Consider the following 22,781-nt stretch of genomic DNA (forward strand, 5'->3'; position numbering starts at 1 on the left):
ATGCTATGTATGTATTTAGATAGAGAATTCATGCACAAAGTAGCCTACACAATCGCAAAGCACGTGAAATATATTCACATGCCCACCGCACACATAGCCTAGTTTCAGCGGAATATAATCTGCAGGCAGCAAGAGTGTGCAGCTCTCAACTGGTTTTGGCATGGAGCAGCTCACAGAAGAATGACATTGGTTGCCGGTAGGGTAGGAAAGACGTTTCAACTTATGATATCTACCAGTAAATGCTAACTAAGACAACAATGGGTATGCAAACCAGGTGTTGAAAAAGTTTGGTTAGTAGGCTATTTGTGATGCGCAATTCAGTCATCATGCCCTGTTTGTGTCAGTGGCGTAGGCATGGGTGGACCTGGGTGGACACAGGCCCACCCACTGGGGAGCCAGGCCCACCCAATCAATTTGAGCAAAAACTGAAAAATAATACATTATTATTACAAAAATACTTCTCAGACCTCCAAAAAGGTGTGATTTGGAGAGTTCAAATCTGAAAATATATAGGAAAACTAATTAAAATCTTGAATTTTTTTGTGCAAAATTGGAGTATACCCACTTCTTCAGACTCCACTACACCACTGCATAGGGCTGATGGAAAAACAGCAGTCACACACAGCATGAGGTTAAAGGTTAAGCTGTCCATTCACTCCGACATAAGCAAATAGGTCCCAATCATAAGAATACAAACACACAACCATTAGGCTAAGCATTTCCTTATCAAAATGTACAACGATTGCTTCCCATTGCAAAAACACATTTCCCGTTTAGCACACAAAGTAACCGGTGACCTAAAGTTTAAATGCAACAATGTTTCACACATAAGTTATTTTCAAAGAGATGAACAGCAAACACGCTGCAATAAAAAACACAGTTCCACTCACCAGATGATGATCATTTGAAACTTAACTTCTTGTTGAAAGTTATTCTTGAAAAGGGAGAAGCTAACAAATGAGCAACAACATCCTCTTCGATAACACCTGCCATAACCGCTGCAAACTAGCCTACAACAAAAGATAGCTAGCTAGACCGTGGGGAAACTACTCCTTGCTATTGTGCAGTGACCTGTTGGCCTTTAAGAAGGCAGAAGTTTCCATACGTTTTTTGTAAAAATGGTCCCACCCATTACAAGTCAAAAGGTGATTGGTTGATTCCACTGTCACTCAAAAATGTTGCCCTAATACAGTTGAATGGCATATGCCTTTATCTAGCTTCTGATGGCCTAGTCAATGGCTGATTTAGCTAGCTAGATTTATCTCCCCACAGACCACTAAAGAAAAATCCAGATTGGATATTTTTTTCTCTTCAAAGTTAACCCTTTCCTTTCCAACAAAAACTGAAGAGATTACATCAGAACATCATTGAAAAGAATAATGTAATTATTATTATTGTTATTATAATTATTTTATAAATCCTTATAAAGGTAGGAAGGCCCTCATTGTTCTCCAGTGTGTTTTGGTTAGTAATAATTTGTAGAGTGGCTCTATTTTCCCTCAGCATGCATTTTTTCACCATTCTAAATGTCTAAAGAATCCATATGCTCTTCTGAAATATGAACACAGAAATACTGGACATTTTGAATTCTTATTATGGTGGCGATTTGCCAAAATTACAATCATGGTCTAGAATTGGAGTCACATTTTTCTGGTCTCAACAGACCCCTTGTCCCCCTCCCGGTCTCAGCTCAGTCTCACCCCTCCTCCGGTCTTGGTCTTGACTCAATTTGCTCCAGTTTCACTTTAGATGGTCTTGAACACAACACTGTTAAGTGCCTTACTCATTTTGTGTGACAAGGGCACATCAACAGACTTTTCACCTTGGGTATTTGAATCAGCATCTTGCTGTTTACTAGCCCAATGCTCGAACCGCTAGAATACCTGCAGCCTACAATAATGTAGCCTACAACATTTTTTCTGTGCTTGCCCATAGTGCCTGGTATGGCTAGCTACTGTAGCCGGACACAGACTATCACAGACTGCAGAGTGTCAGTGAATGAACAAGTGAATGGCAGCCAGCCAGCCAGTGGGCATGTCACTACAGACTCCAGCACATTGTCTGTGTTGATCTAGGGCAGACGAGGAGCGTGCAGCTATAGAACCAGACACAAAAGGGGTTCATTGCGTGTAGCAAAGTTGACATGGGTTAACTCAGAGGGAGCGAGAGAGTGAGAGAGAGAGAGAGAGAGAGAGAGAGAGAGAGAGAGAGAGAGAGAGAGAGAGAGAGAGAGAGAGAGAGAGAGAGAGAGAGAGAGAGAGAGAGAGAGAGAGAGAGAGAGAGAGAGAGAGGGACCTACCACAGTTGACCATTACCCATGTGATTGGTTCAAAATGGTAACACAATTAGCCAGTAGGTCTTGCAAAGATGTCATCAAGGCAAAGGGTGGCTATTTGAAGAATCTCAAATATAAATATATTTTGATTTATTTAACACTTTTTTGGTTACTACATGATTCCATATGTGTTATTTCATAGTGTTGATGTCTTCACTATTATTATACAAAGTAAAAAATAGTGAAAATAAAGAAAAACTCTTGAATGAGTAGGTGTGTCCATACCTTTGACTGGTAGTGTATGTTCTGTTATAATGACCCTGCTAAATGGTCAGTATTGAAGGTAAAACAATCTGTGTTTTTCACAGCCTGAGCCTGCCACTTTGTTTGGTAGAGGGATGGGGCTGAGTGGGAACTGACAGTCCATGAAACTGACATGATAGTTTGTTTAAACATATTTTAAAGCACTGTTTACAAAGACTCAAAAACAAAATCAATGGTTAAAAAAAAACGTAGATTTGGGGTTATAATATGGTAATAGCCTACCGTTGTAGGTTCAGGGTTGGGTAGGTTACTTTCTAAATGTAATCAGTTACTAGTTATCTGTCCAAAATTGTGATCAGTAAGGTAACTTTTGGATTACCCAAACTCAGTAACGTAATCTGATTACTTTCAGTTACTTTCCCCTTTAGAGGCATTAGAAGAAGCCAAAGGGGATCCATCAAACACATTTCAAGTGCCATCATAGTGGTCTCTGACTTACATTTCAGTCATTTAGCAGACGCTCTTATCCAGAGCAACTTACAGTTAGTGAGAGCATACATTTTCATACTGGCCCCCCGTGGGAGTCGAACCCACAACCCTGGCTTTGCAAGTGCCATGCTCTACCATCTGAGCTACACGGAGAGCTTGTGGTCAGACTTGCTCAGGTGGAACAAACTTAAACTTGCACAATTTTTTAATGCTGAATTGAATGTCATTGAGAAAACAGAAACATTTTGTAGGTAATTGTGTAAAAGAACAAAGCAACACTTTCTTCTCCTGTACTCAATGAATGACCACGGTAGTCGTGACCGCGCCTAACATCAGCGTGAACGCGCAACTCCTTTTTCCAGTGGCGGAGTTGAGCGCAAACAGCGCAAAGAGAAGAATTGTTTTGATACAAGGAGGACAGAGCCAGGAGGAGTGAATGGATCAGCGCTCTAATGCATCAAACGCGCTCCTTGGACACCCTCCTATATCCGTGAGAGAAACCCTACATGCCAGTTATGCACTGCCGCGGAGGCTAGAGAGTTTTGCCAAGAGAAGGGAAAACGCAGAGGACTCTGAAGTCGGGACACTCCTTCGTTTGAGTCGACTGTAGTTCGTCTGGGCACTGTTTCCAAGCTCCTGTAAGCCTAGCGTCGGAGAGGGGGGTTTCAGCCAAGCGGGACAACAACTGTCGGCAAGATGCAGGGGGTTTCAGCATCAACTGGTAAGCCAACGGTTAGGCTACACACTTTACAGCTCTGAATAGTTATGTTTCTTGTTTTGGGGGGGGTTGTCTTGAAGTATCCATTTCTAGTGGCAGTATGGTGCTACAAAGTTACAACAGGGGAGGCTACATGTAGCAAAAACGATCTCCTTAATGGCGCAAACTTGTCCTTTGTATTGGAACAGTTGCTGCATTATCCCCGATATATGTCTAACGAATGCAGTTTATGCGGGTGAGAAAGACGAACTTCAACAAACGGATTATCATTATTAGTAGGCCTGCATAGCAGCATATTTGCTTTTCAATTAAATGTCACACACACACACACACACCACAACAAAAACGTCAAGGTCCTTGGGGAGCTCACAGGGAGAAGAGGGAAAATCGGGACCAAACCCCAAGTGGCAGCAGCTCTGACTTCACCATTGCGCCTGTACCACGCATTATAAGGCATATGCTTCTCTCTCTCTCACACACACACACACACACACACACACACACACACACACACACACACACAAGCTCCCTAGACACAGGGGTGGATTGGCCATCTGGCAATCCTGGCAAATGCCAGATGGGCTAGACAATTTTTTTGTTGGGTGGGCTGGTCGAAATTGACACACCAAAATATTTTTTAAATATAAAAATACAACAATGAGAAAGGTGACATGGCCATACTAATCTATAATGAGCCTTTGGCTGATCAGTGGGCAACAGCTGGCCCTTACCAAGATGGGCTGGCCCGGTTTTCTGAGGCTGAGCTGAGGTCACGCAAATACACATTCAAAGTCAAACACGGCATCAGCAAAGAGATCTCCTCCGACTCTGTCATCAGTTAGACAGCCAAGATCATGGATCGTAAAAAACAGAAAGGGTGCCTATAAATGTAGAAAGCACATTCTACATTGTCACCTCACTCTAAACGTCCTATTTTTTGGGCAGCTAAAACCATTTGGTCAAACAGAAAAGTGTATTATCCTCATGATTCCTTTAATGAAAGTGTCTGCCCCTGTGTCTGCGCCCTCGATAGGGAATGCTGCTGTGATGAGTAAGCTACTCTCCTCTCAACCCAATGAGCTCGAGAGAAAAATATAATATTTCAAAATACAATTGCGGGAAAACACAGCTTTGGAAGCTTTGTCCCCTTGTCACTGTCGAAGAGAGGAGGTTCTCAGCTTTCTGTAGGTACAGAAAACTTTCAATTTTCAGCTCAATAGCAACTCTTTTACAACCAATATATTTTATATGGGTTTGAGATATGCGCTCCGGCCATTGCAAGGGCATAGTCCTATAGGTCTCGTGGGTAGTAGCCAGGACATTACATTTACTGTTGGATGAATACATGGCTACTAGCAGTGGGTATTATATTTAGAGTTAGTGATCTAGTTCATGTGTGTTGAGTTTCCACTTCCTCAGGTGTTGAACCCCAAATGAATTAGCTGATATTAGTTAGTGCACATAAAGATGTATGTAATATTTCTCTGTTGAAAAAGAAAATATCAGGACATTCTGGAGTCCAATTTTGACTAAGGTGACCAGACGTCCCCGATTTTGGTGGCCTGTCCCCGGCTAGAGCTGTCCCCGAAAATGGCCCTGAATAGCCCTCAGAAAGAAAAAAGCAACTCTGAAGTTAAAAAATAATCAAACGCTGTATCCAACGAGATTTGCATGTAAAATGATGTCTATCCCTGTACTGAACTCTCTTGCTGCCGCAGACCTTTTATGAGAAGGCTACCAAATTTAGATGATCGTAAAATTACTAGATAGGCTAAGATTGAGAAAATTGCGGAGCGGTAATATATTTCTGTGTTATAATTAATAGAAGTATTTGAAAGTACTATAGCGAAATGTTTTAGATTGAATTCATACCCCTTGACTTATTCCACATTTTGTTGCATTACAACCGGAATTCAAAATGGATATGTAAAAAAATAAATCTCACCCATCTACACACAATACTCCATAATGACAAATGCAAAACATGTTTTTAGACATTTTAGCAAATGTATTGAAAATGAAATACAGAAATATCTAATTTACATAAGTATTCACACCCCTTTGCTATGACACTCCAAATTGATCTCAGGTGCATCCAATATCCTTTGATCATCCTTGAGATGTTACTACAACTTGATTTGAGTCCACCTGTGGCCATTTCAATTGTTTGGAGATGATTTAGAAATAAACACTCCTGTCTCTATAAGGTCCCACAGTTGACAGTGCATCTCAGAGCAGAAACTATACCATAAAGTCCAAGGAACTGGCCGTAGATCTCCGAGATAGAATTGTGATGAGGCATATATCTGGGGAAGGGTATAAAATAATTTATAGTGTTGAAAGTTTCCAAGAGCACAGTGGACTCCATCATTGGGAAATTGAACAAATACAGAACTACCCAGACTCTGCCTTGAGCATGGTGGTGGCAGCATCATGCTATGGGGATGCTTTTCAGCAACAGGGACTGGTAAGGGAACAATGAATGGAGCCAAACACATCCTTGATGAGAACCTGCTTCAGAGTGCAAACAACCTTAGACTGGGCCAAAGAGCTACATTCCAACAGGACAATGACCCCAAGCATACATTTTACATTGACATTTTAGTCATTTAGCAGACACTCTTATCCAGAGCGACTTACAGTTAGTGAGTGCATACATTTTCATACTGGCCCCCCGTGGGAAACGAACCCACAACCCTGGCATTGCAAGTGCTACCAACTGAGCTACAGGGGCATACAGCCAATGCAACGCTTGAATGGCTTCAGAACAAGAATGTTAAGGTCTTTGAGTGGCCCAGCCAAAGCCCATACTTGAATCTCATTGAAAATCTGTGGAAAGACTTTAAGATTGCTGTCACCACCGCTCCCCATCTAACTTAACAGAGCTTGAGAAAATCTGCAAGGAAGAATGGGAGAAAATCCCCAAATCCAGATGTGCAAAGCTGATACAGACATACCCAAGACGACTCAAAGCTGTACTAGCCGCCAAAGGTGCTTCTACAAAGTATTGACTCAGGGGTGTGAATACTTATGTGAATTCTAATGTAAACAAGATATTTCTGTATTTAATTTTCTATACATTTGCAAGTATTCCCATCTACTAAACAAATTATGAATTACTTTATAAGATGATTACTCATGATTTGGGTCCGACTCATGATTTGGGTCTGACCAAATCATGGGCTGGTGCAGGTGCCACCAACTATAAAAGTTAGTGACACTAAGGGAAATTGAGTTTGCGGCGCGTGCAGTGATGTGGGCTGGTGTGGATAAAATGGCAGGGCCGAATTCATGTCCCAGTCCGCCCCTGCCAAGAATATATTCTTTGTTGTAAAATTCCCTCTCATTTGTCTGATGATGATTATTAGGCTACAGGGAAATAGTTGTATTGAATGGAGGGAGGGAGGATGTTTGAGATGAGGATGTTTATATGACATGTATCTGGGGGACAGGATGTTGAGGGGAGTTATAGACTGAGATATGATAAGCACGATGAAGATGGTGGTGATGGTGATGATGGTGATCACGAGAGGCCAATAACTGATACTTGTAGAGAGGAGTAGGTTTCTGATGTGTGCTGCTGAAGATTATGAAGCCAGTGAATAGGGGTGATGATGATAATGATTACAATGAATTATAATAATGATGATCATGATAATGTTCGATGATATGCAGGCAAGCTATCTGGTGTGCAGGATGTAGTCTGAGGGGAGTCAGGGGGGAGTCAGAGGCTGAGGCTGATACATGGTGTGTGTATAAAGACTAGTGTTCTAATGCTCTGCTACATGTGAATCACTCATGGTGAAGAATATAATTAGACTGGAGGAGAGTGTCTGCAGACAGAATCTAGGAGAGGAGATGAGAGAAGGATCGCCTGGCCTCAGGAATGAGATTACTAGATAGGAGAGAGCGAGGGATAGGAGAGAGGGAGCGAGGGGGAGTGGGAGAGAGAGAGTGAGTATGTATGTGTGTGTGTGTATGCGCGTGTCAACGCACGTTTTGAGACATTTCTTCTCTGTCTCTTAATATAGAGTTGTGTTACTTGTGTAGATAGTTAACTACAGTGGTGTTATCACACAGTTGTCACAGGTACCCAGACAGCCACTGACATAACAGTTAAAGGCAATGTCCTTTACCTGTTAGGGTCTTTTGCATGGGTTTATTTGAAAGATCTGGGGCATTTTGCCTTTAAGAGTGCCAATAAACCACAAAGAGTTTGAGAACCATAACATAATATTAGATAATTAAATCTTAGCATAGTCATAGAGATGCAACACTATACTGTAGCTCTTAGAAAGAGGGTGTACTAAATGGGAGACAGTCAGAGAGAGATGGGTGGAGAGAAAGATGGAGAGAGCGTGATAGTGTTGATAGGACAATATCAAAGGTTGTTGGGGAGGTGAACTGTAGAGAGTGTGTTTGTTGTTGGTCTCTGGGGAGGGATCGATTGGCTCTCCTCCCAGCTGCCTTACGCCAGTCTGTCTTCGCTGTCTTCTCTCTCCCACAGTTCTCTCCCTCCCACATATCTCGCTCTCCCTCTCTCAGACCTCCAGACATTCTCTTTCCCAGACCTCTCTCTTTCAGACCTCCTCTTTCTCTCTCTCCCACACTCTCCTTGTCTTGTACTTAGCAGCTGTCAAATGAAATAAGATTTTTCTGATGTTGGCAGTTTTTGCGGACATTACTGTAGTATTTACTGTAGTGTTTTTGCGAACTGTAGTATACTGTAGTATTTACTATAGTATTCTACAGTATACTACAGCATTCTATAGTAAGTACTACACATGATTGATGATACTACAGTGTGTAGTATATTTAAGCAATAAGACACAAGTGGCAGTGCTGTATCATGAATACAGTCACAGGTAAATGGCGTTGTTTGGCCCGATGGCGAACAACAATTAATGACACATTTTCATAAAAAACTTTATTTTAATAAGTAAATTCATACAATTTCATAGTCCGGACAGAAATCTGGTCGTTAGTTATTTTGGTCATGTTGCTCCAGTTGTTAAACAACTAATTGACCGGACGTCGGGGGTCGGTTCAATTATTTGAATTCCCTTTCGTTCTGTTTTTGTCTTAGAGCAATGCACAGTTTCTCTAGAGATAAATCAGATCAAGCCCGAACTGTGCGATGTACTAGGGAGTTATAGATTCCAACAGGCCAATATTCTACATAGTTTAGCGCAGAAAACATGGTAATTAACTACAATGACCATAATCCATTGCGCACCTACTTGTCCGGTCTGAGACGGAGAGAAGAGACAGAGGATCGCGCGATCGAGAGGGATAGAGGGCATTTGCTTCGTGAGGTACAGTGCCTTGCAAAAGTATTCATCCCCCTTGGCGTTTTTCCTATTTTGTTGCATTACAACCTGACATTTTTATGGATTTTTATTTGGATTTCATGTAATGGACATACACAAAATAGTCCAAATTGGTGAAGTGAGATGAAAAAAATAACTTGTTAAAAAAAATTATACTAGGCTAGCATTTGGTTTGCAACAGTTGGGATTTGTCTAAACTTTGGCTGCCTGCCTCTCTGACCATGTGCAACAATGTTGGCGTTTTTTTTTTTGCAGTCTCCACTGTGCCATAGAGTGAAGGAACGTGACTAGACTGACATCTTCTCTGAGCCAGGCAAATTCATCAGGATTATTATAATGGATATATCCAAAGAAATGGCAATAGAAACAAAGGTAAAACAAATGAAAATGCACATAGTTTTCTGACATTTCAGCAGCTTGATGTGAATGGGTGTTAGCTTTAGTTGGCTTGCTAGCAATGGAGAAGTAGCTAACCTCCAAAGCAACCTTTTTTGCTTAGAACTATGGATATGGAATGGATGACCAGCTTGTTTGGCTAGCAACTTCAGAATATCACAACTAACGACTGGCTTTTGCCTGGACTATATCGTCTGGTGGAAGGATGAAATAAAACCAATTTACTCATTAAAATATTTCTTTTCATGAAAACACGTTGTTCATCTTTTTAAAAATATGTTGGTAACCGTTTTATAAACGCAGTAAGGCCCTCGAACCCTGGAATTATTGTGAATAACACCCCCCTAAGGGCTGTTTCCCTTCGCTTTGCGTCGGGCCTAAGAACAGCCCTTAGTTGGGGAGTTATTCACACGATAAACCCCAGGTTCTCATTCCTTTTTGCTTAAGTATTACATTTTAGTCATTTAGCAGACGCTCTTATCCAGAGCGACATACAGTTAGTGAGTGCATGCATTTTCATACTGGCCCCCCGTGGGAAACGAACCCACAACCCTGGCGTTGCAAGCGCCATGCTCTACCAACTGAGCTACAGGGGACTAACTCTGCATCCCCCGTCCCACAACCCTTATAACCTCTAAACATACTAACCCACCCATGTAACGTCACTAATATATGCAGGGGTGAAGGTAGATGTCATTTCTTCCTATGTGTGCATGCATAAAAACATTTTATGGGCCTAATTATAGAATTACATATACAATACCTATTAATTCAATAGGATCTCTGTGTGTCTAGTCGTAAAGATTTGTCATTTATTTAACTTTTAAAGCGCATGACCTTTTATTGTTGCATAAACACAACCAGTCATGATGTTTTCATCTGATTGTCAAACAATCACTTTAAAGGGCTCCTTCACTAGGCTAGCCGCACACATTCATAATAATAAAATAATAATATGCCATTTAGCAGACGCTTTTATCCAAAGCGACTTACAGTCATGCGTGCGTACATTTTTTTTTTGTGTATGGGTGGTCCCGGGGATCGAACCCACTACCTTGGCGTTACAAGCGCCGTGCTCTACAGCTTCATCCACTCGCAACAAATGTCCAGCCTCCAACCAGTGGTGAATGGAAAGAGACATCTGCTACACAAAACACCAAAGAGTGTAATGACATTTGGCGATTGTCATGAGGCCTGAATGTATGTGTCCACTGCTCTCCGCGCACATCTCGGTGTTGGGCACTAATCTCTACCTTGGCAAAATGTCCGTGTTCTCGTTGAACCACATGGCATTTTGGAGCGTAGGCTATACCACCCGTTTTCATGTCCATTCAGTCATTAGTCAAGCCTCTGACATGCTGTAATGATAAATAATGGTAAATAATGGTGGAATAGGCTACCGTTTTCTTTTGTTTTCAGTATTGTGTTGGGCTCATGTTTTACTGGTAGAGCATACCCCCACTATTTATTTGGACCGTACCACCTTACTTTCAACCCTGAATATAATGATGTTCATATGTTTGTTTACATACACCTCCCCTTGCTAGCACATCCCCTGGCTTACATCAGCACTACACTGTAGCATTGTCATACTTACTACTGGCTAAGTAAGGCTTACTAAGTAAGGCCTACTAACTGTATTACTACTGGCTAAGTAAGGCCTACTAACTGTATTAATACTGGCTAAGTAAGGCCTACTAACTGTATTACTACTGGCTAAGTAAGGCCTACTAACTGTATTACTACTGGCTAAGTAAGGCCTACTAACTGTATTACTACTGGCTAAGTAAGGCCTACTAACTGTATTACTACTGGCTAAGTAAGGCCTACTAACTGTATTACTACTGGCTAAGTAAGGCCTACTAACTGTATTACTACTGGCTAAGTAAGGCCTACTAACTGTATTAATACTGGCTAAGTAAGGCCTACTAACTGTATTACTACTGGCTAAGTAAGACCTACTAACTGTATTACTACTGGCTAAGTAAGGCCTACTAACTGTATTACTACTGGCTAAGTAAGGCCTACTAACTGTATTACTACTGGCTAAGTAAGGCCTACTAACTGTATTACTACTGGCTAAGTAAGGCCTACTAACTGTATTACTACTGGCTAAGTAAGGCCTACTAACTGTATTACTACTGGCTAAGTAAGGCCTACTAACTGTATTACTACTGGCTAAGTAAGACCTACTAACTGTATTACTACTGGCTAAGTAAGACCTACTAACTGTATTACTACTGGCTAAGTAAGGCCCACTAACTGTATTACTACTGGCTAAGTAAGGCCTACTAACTGTATTACTACTGGCTAAGTAAGGCCTACTAACTGTATTACTACTGGCTAAGTAAGGCCTACTAACTGTATTACTACTGGCTAAGTAAGGCCTACTAACTGTATTACTACTGGCTAAGTAAGGCCTACTAACTGTATTACTACTGGCTAAGTAAGGCCTACTAACTGTATTACTACTGGCTAAGTAAGGCCTACTAACTGTATTACTACTGGCTAAGTAAGGCCTACTAACTGTATTACTACTGGCTAAGTAAGGCCTACTAACTGTATTACTACTGGCTAAGTAAGGCCTACTAACTGTATTACTACTGGCTAAGTAAGGCCCACTAACTGTATTACTACTGGCTAAGTAAGGCCTACTAACTGTATTACTACTGGCTAAGTAAGGCCTACTAACTGTATTACTACTGGCTAAGTAAGGCCTACTAACTGTATTACTACTGGCTAAGTAAGGCCTACTAACTGTATTACTACTGGCTAAGTAAGGCCTACTAACTGTATTACTACTGGCTAAGTAAGGCCTACTAACTGTATTACTACTGGCTAAGTAAGGCCTACTAACTGTATTACTACTGGCTAAGTAAGGCCTACTAACTGTATTACTACTGGCTAAGTAAGACCTACTAACTGTATTACTACTGGCTAAGTAAGGCCTACTAACTGTATTAATACTGGCTAAGTAAGGCCTACTAACTGTATTAATACTGGCTAAGTAAGGCCTACTAACTGTATTACTACTGGCTAAGTAAGGCCTACTAACTGTATTACTACTGGCTAAGTAAGACCTACTAACTGTATTACTACTGGCTAAGTAAGGCCTACTAACTGTATTACTACTGGCTAAGTAAGGCCTACTAACTGTATTACTACTGGCTAAGTAAGGCCTACTAACTGTATTACTACTGGCTAAGTAAGACCTACTAACTGTATTACTACTGGCTAAGTAAGGCCTACTAACTGTATTAATACTGGCTAAGTAAGGCCTACTAACTGTATTACTACTGGCTAAGTAAGGCCTACTAACTGTATTACTACTGGCTAAGTAAGGCCTACTAACTGTATTACTACTGGCTAAGTAAGGCCTACTAACTGTATTACTACTGGCTAAGTAAGGCCTACTAACTGTATTACTACTGGCTAAGTAAGGCCTACTAACTGTATTACTACTGGCTAAGTAAGGCCTACTAACTGTATGACTACTGGCTAAGTAAGGCCTACTAACTGTATTACTACTGGCTAAGTAAGGCCTACTAACTGTATTACTACTGGCTAAGTAAGGCCTACTAACTGTATTAATACTGGCTAAGTAAGGCCTACTAACTGTATTACTACTGGCTAATCATGGCTACCCGGACTATTTGCACTGCCCCCCACCCCCATCCTTTTACGCTGCTGCTACTCTGTTAATTATTTATGCATAGTCACTTTAACTCTACCCACATGTACATATTACTTCAACTACCTCAACTAGCCGGTGACCCGCACATTGACTCTGCACCGGTACCCCCTGTATATATAGCCTCCCTACTGTTATTTTATTTTACTTCTGCTCTTTTTTTCTCAACACTTTTTTTGTTGTTGTTTTATTTTTACTTTTTTTGTTAAAAAGAAATGCACTGTTGGTTAAGGGCTGTAAGTAAGCATTTCACTGTAATGTCTGCACCTGTTGTATTCGGCGCATGTGGCCAATAACATTTGATTTGATTTTAAGTAAGGCCTACTAACTGTATTAATACTGGCTAAGTAAGGCCTACTAACTGTATTACTACTGGCTAAGTAAGGCCTACTAACTGTATTACTACTGGCTAAGTAAGGCCTACTAACTGTATTAATACTGGCTAAGTAAGGCCTACTAACTGTATTACTACTGGCTAAGTAAGGCCTACTAACTGTATTACTACTGGCTAAGTAAGGCCTACTAACTGTATTACTACTGGCTAAGTAAGGCCTACTAACTGTATTACTACTGGCTAAGTAAGACCTACTAACTGTATTACTACTGGCTAAGTAAGACCTACTAACTGTATTACTACTGGCTAAGTAAGGCCCACTAACTGTATTACTACTGGCTAAGTAAGGCCTACTAACTGTATTACTACTGGCTAAGTAAGGCCTACTAACTGTATTACTACTGGCTAAGTAAGGCCTACTAACTGTATTAATACTGGCTAAGTAAGGCCTACTAACTGTATTAATACTGGCTAAGTAAGGCCTACTAACTGTATTACTACTGGCTAAGTAAGGCCTACTAACTGTATTACTACTGGCTAAGTAAGACCTACTAACTGTATTACTACTGGCTAAGTAAGGCCTACTAACTGTATTACTACTGGCTAAGTAAGGCCTACTAACTGTATTACTACTGGCTAAGTAAGGCCTACTAACTGTATTACTACTGGCTAAGTAAGACCTACTAACTGTATTACTACTGGCTAAGTAAGGCCTACTAACTGTATTAATACTGGCTAAGTAAGGCCTACTAACTGTATTACTACTGGCTAAGTAAGGCCTACTAACTGTATTACTACTGGCTAAGTAAGGCCTACTAACTGTATTACTACTGGCTAAGTAAGGCCTACTAACTGTATTACTACTGGCTAAGTAAGGCCTACTAACTGTATTACTACTGGCTAAGTAAGGCCTACTAACTGTATTACTACTGGCTAAGTAAGGCCTACTAACTGTATGACTACTGGCTAAGTAAGGCCTACTAACTGTATTACTACTGGCTAAGTAAGGCCTACTAACTGTATTACTACTGGCTAAGTAAGGCCTACTAACTGTATTAATACTGGCTAAGTAAGGCCTACTAACTGTATTACTACTGGCTAATCATGGCTACCCGGACTATTTGCACTGCCCCCCCACCCCATCCTTTTACGCTGCTGCTACTCTGTTAATTATTTATGCATAGTCACTTTAACTCTACCCACATGTACATATTACTTCAACTACCTCAACTAGCCGGTGCCCCCGCACATTGACTCTGCACCGGTACCCCCCTGTATATATAGCCTCCCTACTGTTATTTTATTTTACTTCTGCTCTTTTTTTCTCAACACTTTTTTTGTTGTTGTTTTATTTTTACTTTTTTTTGTTAAAAAGAAATGCACTGTTGGTTAAGGGCTGTAAGTAAGCATTTCACTGTAATGTCTGCACCTGTTGTATTCGGCGCATGTGGCCAATAACATTTGATTTGATTTTAAGTAAGGCCTACTAACTGTATTAATACTGGCTAAGTAAGGCCTACTAACTGTATTACTACTGGCTAAGTAAGGCCTACTAACTGTATTACTACTGGCTAAGTAAGGCCTACTAACTGTATTAATACTGGCTAAGTAAGGCCTACTAACTGTATTACTACTGGCTAAGTAAGGCCTACTAACTGTATTACTACTGGCTAAGTAAGGCCTACTAACTGTATTACTACTGGCTAAGTAAGGCCTACTAACTGTATTACTACTGGCTAAGTAAGGCCTACTAACTGTATTACTACTGGCTAAGTAAGGCCTACTAACTGTATTACTACTGGCTAAGTAAGGCCTACTAACTGTATTACTACTGGCTAAGTAAGGCCTACTAACTGTATGACTACTGGCTAAGTAAGGCCTACTAACTGTATTACTACTGGCTAAGTAAGGCCTACTAACTGTATTACTACTGGCTAAGTAAGGCCTACTAACTGTATTACTACTGGCTAAGTAAGGCCTACTAACTGTATTACTACTGGCTAAGTAAGGCCTACTAACTGTATTACTACTGGCTAAGTAAGGCCTACTAACTGTATTAATACTGGCTAAGTAAGGCCTACTAACTGTATTACTACTGGCTAAGTAAGGCCTACTAACTGTATTACTACTGGCTAAGTAAGGCCTACTAACTGTATGACTACTGGCTAAGTAAGGCCTACTAACTGTATTACTACTGGCTAAGTAAGGCCTACTAACTGTATTACTACTGGCTAAGTAAGGCCTACTAACTGTATTACTACTGGCTAAGTAAGGCCTACTAACTGTATTACTACTGGCTAAGTAAGACCTACTAACTGTATTCTTATCACAACAAATTATTCTGTACTCCTACCTTCTTATTGCTGTCTGTCTCTGCTCTCTTCTCCTCCCTTTCTCTCTTCTTTTTCATCTCTTTCCCTTCCTTTCTGACCTTCTCATTCTCTTTCTTCTTTTTTTTTCACAGTCTGTCTCACCTTCCCTTGATCTGTTTCCTTACTGGGTTTCTCTTCCTCCTTATATCTTCCTCCTTATAAGTATTCTAGAGTACACTACAGTTTACTGTCAGAATTCTGTAGTATGTAGTACTGTAGTATTATATAGTAAACTGTAGTATTTTTTCTTGTGGGAAAAAAGTATTCCTTTCTCCTTTTATTGTTGTGTTGATTGCGGTCCCCTACAGGTTTTAGCCTCCTTAAGGGTTCCACTCCTCTGACTAAAGATGACAGAGTCCTTGTCACATTCCCTCTACTCTACAGATGAATCTATCCCCGTTTGTCCACGTTTTCTCTTCTCTTCTGCATGACCACACACACTCTTCCTCAAACAGTAGACATTTGACTTCAGATCTCTCTCTCTCTCTCTCTCTCTCTCTCTCTCTCTCTCTCTCTCTCTCTCTCTCTCTCTCTCTCTCTCTCTCTCTCTCTCTCTCTCTCTCTCTCTCTCTCTCTCTCTCGACTCTCCCTCTCTCTTTCTCTACCAGGGAAGTGGGTAAATGTGAATGTGGGTGCTGTCTCTCTGTCTGTTAGTGGGTCAGATCCAGATACAGGACAATACCCCTGGCACGCCAGTCATCCCAGCATGCTTTGCGGCGTATGGCAGTTTACGTTATTTATTATTAACAAAAGTGATTGGCTCCGTCTGTGTTTAACCTAGACTGTATAAACATCGTCCCATGTTAAATAAACACTGAACACGGGAGAAAGAGAAGAGGAGGAGGAGGAGGAGGAGGAGGAGGGGGGAAATGTAGATGGTGTTTGTTCTTCACTGGTTGCCCTTTTCTTGTGGCAACAGGTCACAAATCTTGCTGCTGTGATGGCACACTGTGGTATTTCAACCAACAGATATGGGAGTTTATCAAAATTGGATTTGTTTTCTAATTCTTTGTGGGTCTGTGTAATCTGAGGGACGTATGTGTCTCTAATATGGTCATACATTTGGCAGGAGGTTAGGAAGTGCTGCTCAGTTTCCACCTCATTTTGTGGGCAGTGTGCACATAGCCTGTCTTCTCTTGAGAGCCAGGTCTGCCTACGGCGGCCTTTCTCAATAGCAAGGCTATGCTCACATAGTCTGTTCATAGTCAAAGATTTCCTTAAGTTTGGGTCAGTCACAGGGGTCAGGTATTCTGCCACTGTGTACTCTCTGTTTAGGGCCAAATAGCATTCTAGTTTTCTCAGTTTCTTTGTAAATTCTTTCCAATGTGTCAAGTAATTATCTTGTTGTTTTCTCATGATTTGGTTGGGTCTAATTGTGTTGCTGTCCTGGGGCTCTGTGGGGTCTGTTTGTGTTTGTGAACAGAGCCCCAGGACCAGCTTGCTTAGGGGACTCTTCTCCAGGTTCATCTCTCTGTAGGTGATGGCTTTGTTATGGAAGGTTTGGGAATCGCTTCCTTTTAGGTGGTTGTAGAATTTAACGTCTCTTTTCTGGATTTTGGATTTTGATAACCATAAAGGTGTCACGATCGTCATAAACAGCGGACCAAGGCGCAGCGTGATAAGCGTACATTCTTTTAATGAGTACACACACGAACAAAACAATAAACGATACGTGAAGTCCTAGGGTTAAACACAAACCTTACGGATCAAGATCCCACAATACAAAAGTGCCAACAGGCTGCCTAAGTATGGTTCCCAATCAGAGACAACGAGAATCAGCTGCCTCTGATTGGGAACCTCCCTGGCCAACATAGAAATACAACGATCTAAAACAGAATCCTAGAAAACTAAACATAGAAACTAACACCCTGGCTCAACCTTAAAGAGTCCCCAGAGCCAGGGCGTGACAAAAGGGCAATGGGTTCCATAACTGATTCAAGTATTTTTAGCCAGATCCTAATTGGTATGTCGAATTTTATGTTCTTTTTGATGGCATAGAAGGCCCTTCTTGCCTTGTCTCTCAGATCGTTCACAGATTTGTGGAAGTTGCCTGTGGCGCTGATGTTTAGGTCGAGGTATGTATAGTGTTTTGTGTGCTCTAGGGCAATGGTGTCTAGATGGAATTTGTATTTGTGGTCCTGGCAACTGGACCTTTTTTGGAACACCATTATTTTTGTCTTACCGAGATTTACTGTCAGGGCCCAGGTCTGTGCAGAAGATCTAGGTGCTGCTGTAGGCCCTCCTTGGTTGGGGACAGAAGCACCAGATCATCAGCAAACAGTAGACATTTGACTTCAGATTCTCTCTCTCTCTCTCTCTCTCTCTCTCTCTCTCTCTCTCTCTCTCTCTCTCTCTCTCTCTCTCTCTCTCTCTCTCTCTCTCTCTCTCTCTCTCTCTCTCTCTCTCTCTCTCTCTCTCTCTCTCTCTCTCTCTCTCTCTCTCTCTCTCTCTCTCTCTCTCTCTCTCTCTCTCTCTCTCTCTGTCTCTGTCTGTCTGTCTCTCTCTGACTCAGTGCTAAAGGCCTATTGAAGCCCCAGGTCTCTTCCCTGCCTGTGTGTCACATTGATTTCTCTAATGGTGTTCATGCTTGGGACACACTCACTGTTGGAGGCACATCATGGAGCCTGCAGAGAGAGAGAGTGTGCTTGTAGTGCCTGCGTGCGTGAGTGTCCATCAGGGGATTTCTGATCAGTGCTATGTAAGAAGAGATCGAGGCCATTTTTGCTGGATTTCCGGAAGGAATGGACTCGCTGTTTGAATGGACTGTAGGAATGTGTGTGCTTGTGTTCGCGTGCCATGCAGTGTGTGAGTGTTTCCCTCAGATGATGCTGCTTGACTGGTGACATGACATTCATTTGTGACATTCAGAGTAGGGAACTACAGCCTACTCTTCTATTCACATTTTCAGTCCTAAAGTCCATTGTTTGGATCTTTGCTCCATCTCCAACTGTTCTGATGATATATGTGTGTATGTTGTGTTAAACATTAGCCATAATGACAGAGAACACAGGGACTGTAAACTGGTGAACAGTGATGGTATAATCCTCCCAGAGGTGCAGAGAGGAATGCTGGTTTGGTCCGTCACTGACACCCTAACCTCGTCAGGCTATTGCACACAGCACATATAAGCCTGGGACATCAACGATTCAAAGTTGGTGTTAGTGGGAGTGACCATAGAACTCTATGGGAGTGACCTTACTGAGTAAAGTATTTGTCATTATTTAATTCTAGCGAATCACACGACTGCTAGGCGTGGCTCCAAATGGAGGCAGGACCTTGGCAGGAACTTGTGGTACGCATAAGACACGTACAGGGGAGGGTTGGGGGGAAGGTGTTGTGGTAGATGATTGGTTGGTAGATTAAACCGATTAAGCCTATGCGTCTGGAGTTTCTCCCGATCTTTCTGCATTGACTAACGAAGGCCGAGTTTGACGCATTGGTACACCAGACTCTTCGCGCATTTGGGCAGAAGTGTCTGGGAACGAGATTACTGACACCCAGACAAAGTGTGATTGACAGATGTTGTGTGTTTCCGTGTGTGTGTCCGTCTGTGTGTGCACGTTACATTTATGTTAATGTATGATTACTGTCAGCATTTATTTTTATTTACTCTAGGTCTAACTCAAGGCGTGTCTAACTGAATCGACATTTAAAGGACTAAAACGAATTCGAAACTGTGTAGAAATGATAATGGACCTACATTTATAGTCTCTTTACTCAGCTTGCTAACAGTCATCAAAACGAAAGATATACAGTCAGGGAGCATCCAAAATTCCTTTAAGTGCTGCCCTCCGGACCTCGTGAAGATTGGATTCAGCCCACGGGGAAAATGAGTTTGACACCCTTGCGTGTAACTGAATGCATCCACTTTGTACTACTGGGGAAATGGTTGTTCAACCACATTAAGATGTTGAATCTTCTACTGTCATTTTCTTGTAGAGAAATGACTTAACACCAAGTGTAAACTTAATCTTCATCTTTAAGTGCTATGGGCTTGGCGCCTCCAGCAAAGCAGTCTCAGTCTATAATGTTGAAAGACACAGTGGCTGCTGCTCTTTACATATACATCCAAATGAATGGGATGCTAAGTTAATCAAATCAAAGGTTATTTGTCACATGCGCCGAATACAACTGGTGTAGACTTTACCTTGAAATGCTTGCTTACTGCCCTTCCCAATGAGGCATAAAATAGTAACACAAAATAAAATACACAAGAATGGAGCTATATACAGGGAGTACCAGTACCAGATCAAGGTAGATATGTACACGAAGGCAGGGTAAAGTGACTAGGCATTAGGATAGGAATAAAATAAAGAACGGAGTAGCAGCAGCAAATGATGAGTGTAAAAGTGTGTGTGTGTGAGTGTGCATGTGTGTGTGTAATGTATATGTACAGTGCCTTCAGAAAGTATTCATACCCCTTGATTTATTCCACATTTTGTTGTATTACAGCCTGAATTCAAAATGGAATAAATATATTTATTTTCTCACCCATCTACGCACAATACGCCATAATGACAAAGTGAAAACATGTTTTTAGAAATGTTTGCTAATTTATTGAAAATGAAATAGAGAAATATTTCAATGTACATAAGTATTCACACCCTCAGTCAATACTTTGTAGAAGCACCTTTGGCAGCGATTATAGCTGTGAGTCTTTCTGGGTAAGTCTCTAAGAGCTTTCCACATCTGGATTGTGCATCATTTGCCCATTATTCTTTTCAAAATTATTCAAGCTCTGCCAAATTGGTTGTTGATTATTGCTAGACAACCCTTTTCAGGTCTTGCCATAGATTTTCAAGTAGATTTAAGTCAAAACTATAACTCGGCCATTCAGGAACATTCACTGTCTTCTTGGTAAGCAACTCCAGTGTAGATTTAGCCTTGTGTTTTAGGTTATTGTCCTACTGAAAGGTTAATTCATCTCCCAGTGTCTGGTGGAAAGCAGACTGAACCAGGTTTTCCTCTAGGATTTTACCTGTGCTTAGCTACATTACTTTACTTCTTATCCTGAAAAACTCCCTAGTCTTTAACGATTACAATCATACCCATAACATGATGCAGCCACCACTATGATTGAAAATATGGAGAGTGCTATTCAGGAATGTATTGTATTGGATTTGCCCCAAACAGAACACTTTGTATTCAGGACAGAAAGTGAATTGCTTCGCCACATTTTTTGCAGTTTTACTTCAGTGCCTTGTTGCAAACATGATGCATGTTTTGGAATATGTTTTACTCTGTACAGGGTTCCTTCTTTTCACTCTGTTAATTAGGTTAGTATTGTGGAGTAACTACAATGTCGTTGTTCCAACTGTTTTAAAGTCACCATTGGCCTCATGGCGAAATTCCTAAGCGGTTTCATTCCTCTCCGGCAACTGCGTTAGGAAGCATGCCTGTATCGTTGTAGTGACTGGGTGTATTGATACACCATCCAAAGTTTATTTAGCAACTTCACCATGCTCAAAGGGATATTCAATGTCTGCTTTTTTGTACCCATCTACCAATAGGTGTCCTTCTTTGCGAGGCATTGGAAAACCTGCCTGGGCTTTGTGGTTGAATCTGTGTTTGAAATTCACTGCTCGACTGAGGGACCTTACAGATAACTGTATGTGTGGTGTACAGAGATGAGGTAGTAATTAAACAATCATGTCCATGGAAATTATGTGACTTGTTAAGATTCCCCCGAACGTTATTTAGGTTTGCCATAACAAAGGGGTTAAATACTTATTGACTCAAGACCTTTATGCATTTCATTTTTTTATTAATTTTTAAAAATTTCGAAAGAAACATAATTCCACTTTGACATTATGGGGTATTGTGTGTAGGCCAGTTAAAAAAATATCTACATTTAATCCATTTTAAATTCAGGCTGTAACACAACAAAATGTGGAATAAATAAAGGAGTGTGACTACTTTCTGAAAGCACTGAATGTGTGTTTGTGTTGTGTCGGTACACGTGTATGTGTTATGTGTGTGTGTGTGTGTGTGTGTGTATGCAGTGTATGTGAATGTTTGTGGGTTTTGTGTGGGAGTGTCAATGTGAGTGTGCATATAGTCTAGTGAGTGTGTGTAGGGTCAGTGCAAGATAGAGTCAGTGCAGATAGTTCAGGTACCATTAATTGCCTATTTATCAGTCTGGCTATTTAGCAGTCTTATGGATTGGGGATAGAAGCTGTCTCGGAGCCTGTTGGTCCGAGAGCCGATACTCCGGTACCGTTTGCTGGACGATAACAGAGTTAACAGTCTATGGCTTGGGTGGCTGGAGTCTTTGGCAATGTTTCGAGCCTTCCTCTGACAGCGCCTGATATAGGGGTCCTGGGTGGCAAGGAGCTCAGCCCCAGTGATGTACTGGGCTGTCCGCACCACACTCTGTAGCGCTTTGCGGTCAAGGGCGGTGCATTTGAGATACCAAGTGGTGATGCAGCCAGTCAAGATGCTCTCGATGGTGCAGCTGTAGAACTTTTTGAGGATCCAAATCTTTCCAGCCTCCTGAGGGGGAAGAGGCGCTGCCGTGCCCTCTTCACGACTGTGCGGGTGTGTGTGGACCATGTTGATTCCTTAGTGATGTGGACGCCAAGGAACTTGAAGCTTTCGACCCGCTCCACAACAGCCCTATCAATGTGAAATATAGTCCACCTGTAGGAATAACACTGAGGTTGAAAGAGGGATAGATAGAGAGAGAGTGATGGTGAGACAGTTGTGTGATAAAGAGAGAGAGAGAGAGAGAGAGAGAGAGAGAGAGAGAGAGAGAGAGAGAGAGAGAGAGAGAGAGCGAGAAGGATGTTTCTGTCCAGAGTACCATGTGTTTATACTGCAGGTCTCTCAGAGTAGGTCCTGGCTGAGACACACATCCTGCTACACACACGCAGTTTTACAGAAGGCGGAAGTGACCTAGATTTGCTAAATGGT

General features: G+C 41.5%; 1 protein-coding gene across 2 annotated transcripts in view; it reads left to right on the plus strand.

The window, feature by feature from the left end:
* The first annotated feature begins 3,407 nt into the window (after positions 1 to 3,407).
* LOC121538573 (FYVE, RhoGEF and PH domain-containing protein 3-like) overlaps positions 3,408 to 22,781 on the plus strand; it is an 89,546-nt gene continuing 70,172 nt past the window's right edge. For both annotated transcript variants that reach the window (XM_045207223.1, XM_045207224.1), the window contains exon 1: positions 3,408 to 3,749. In XM_045207223.1, coding sequence (XP_045063158.1) covers positions 3,725 to 3,749 — 25 coding nt within the window. In that variant the 5' untranslated portion in view covers positions 3,408 to 3,724. The remainder of the gene's footprint in view (positions 3,750 to 22,781) is intronic.

The sequence above is a fragment of the Coregonus clupeaformis genome, chromosome 24 (assembly GCF_020615455.1).
Source record: "Coregonus clupeaformis isolate EN_2021a chromosome 24, ASM2061545v1, whole genome shotgun sequence".
Lineage (NCBI taxonomy): Eukaryota > Metazoa > Chordata > Actinopteri > Salmoniformes > Salmonidae > Coregonus > Coregonus clupeaformis.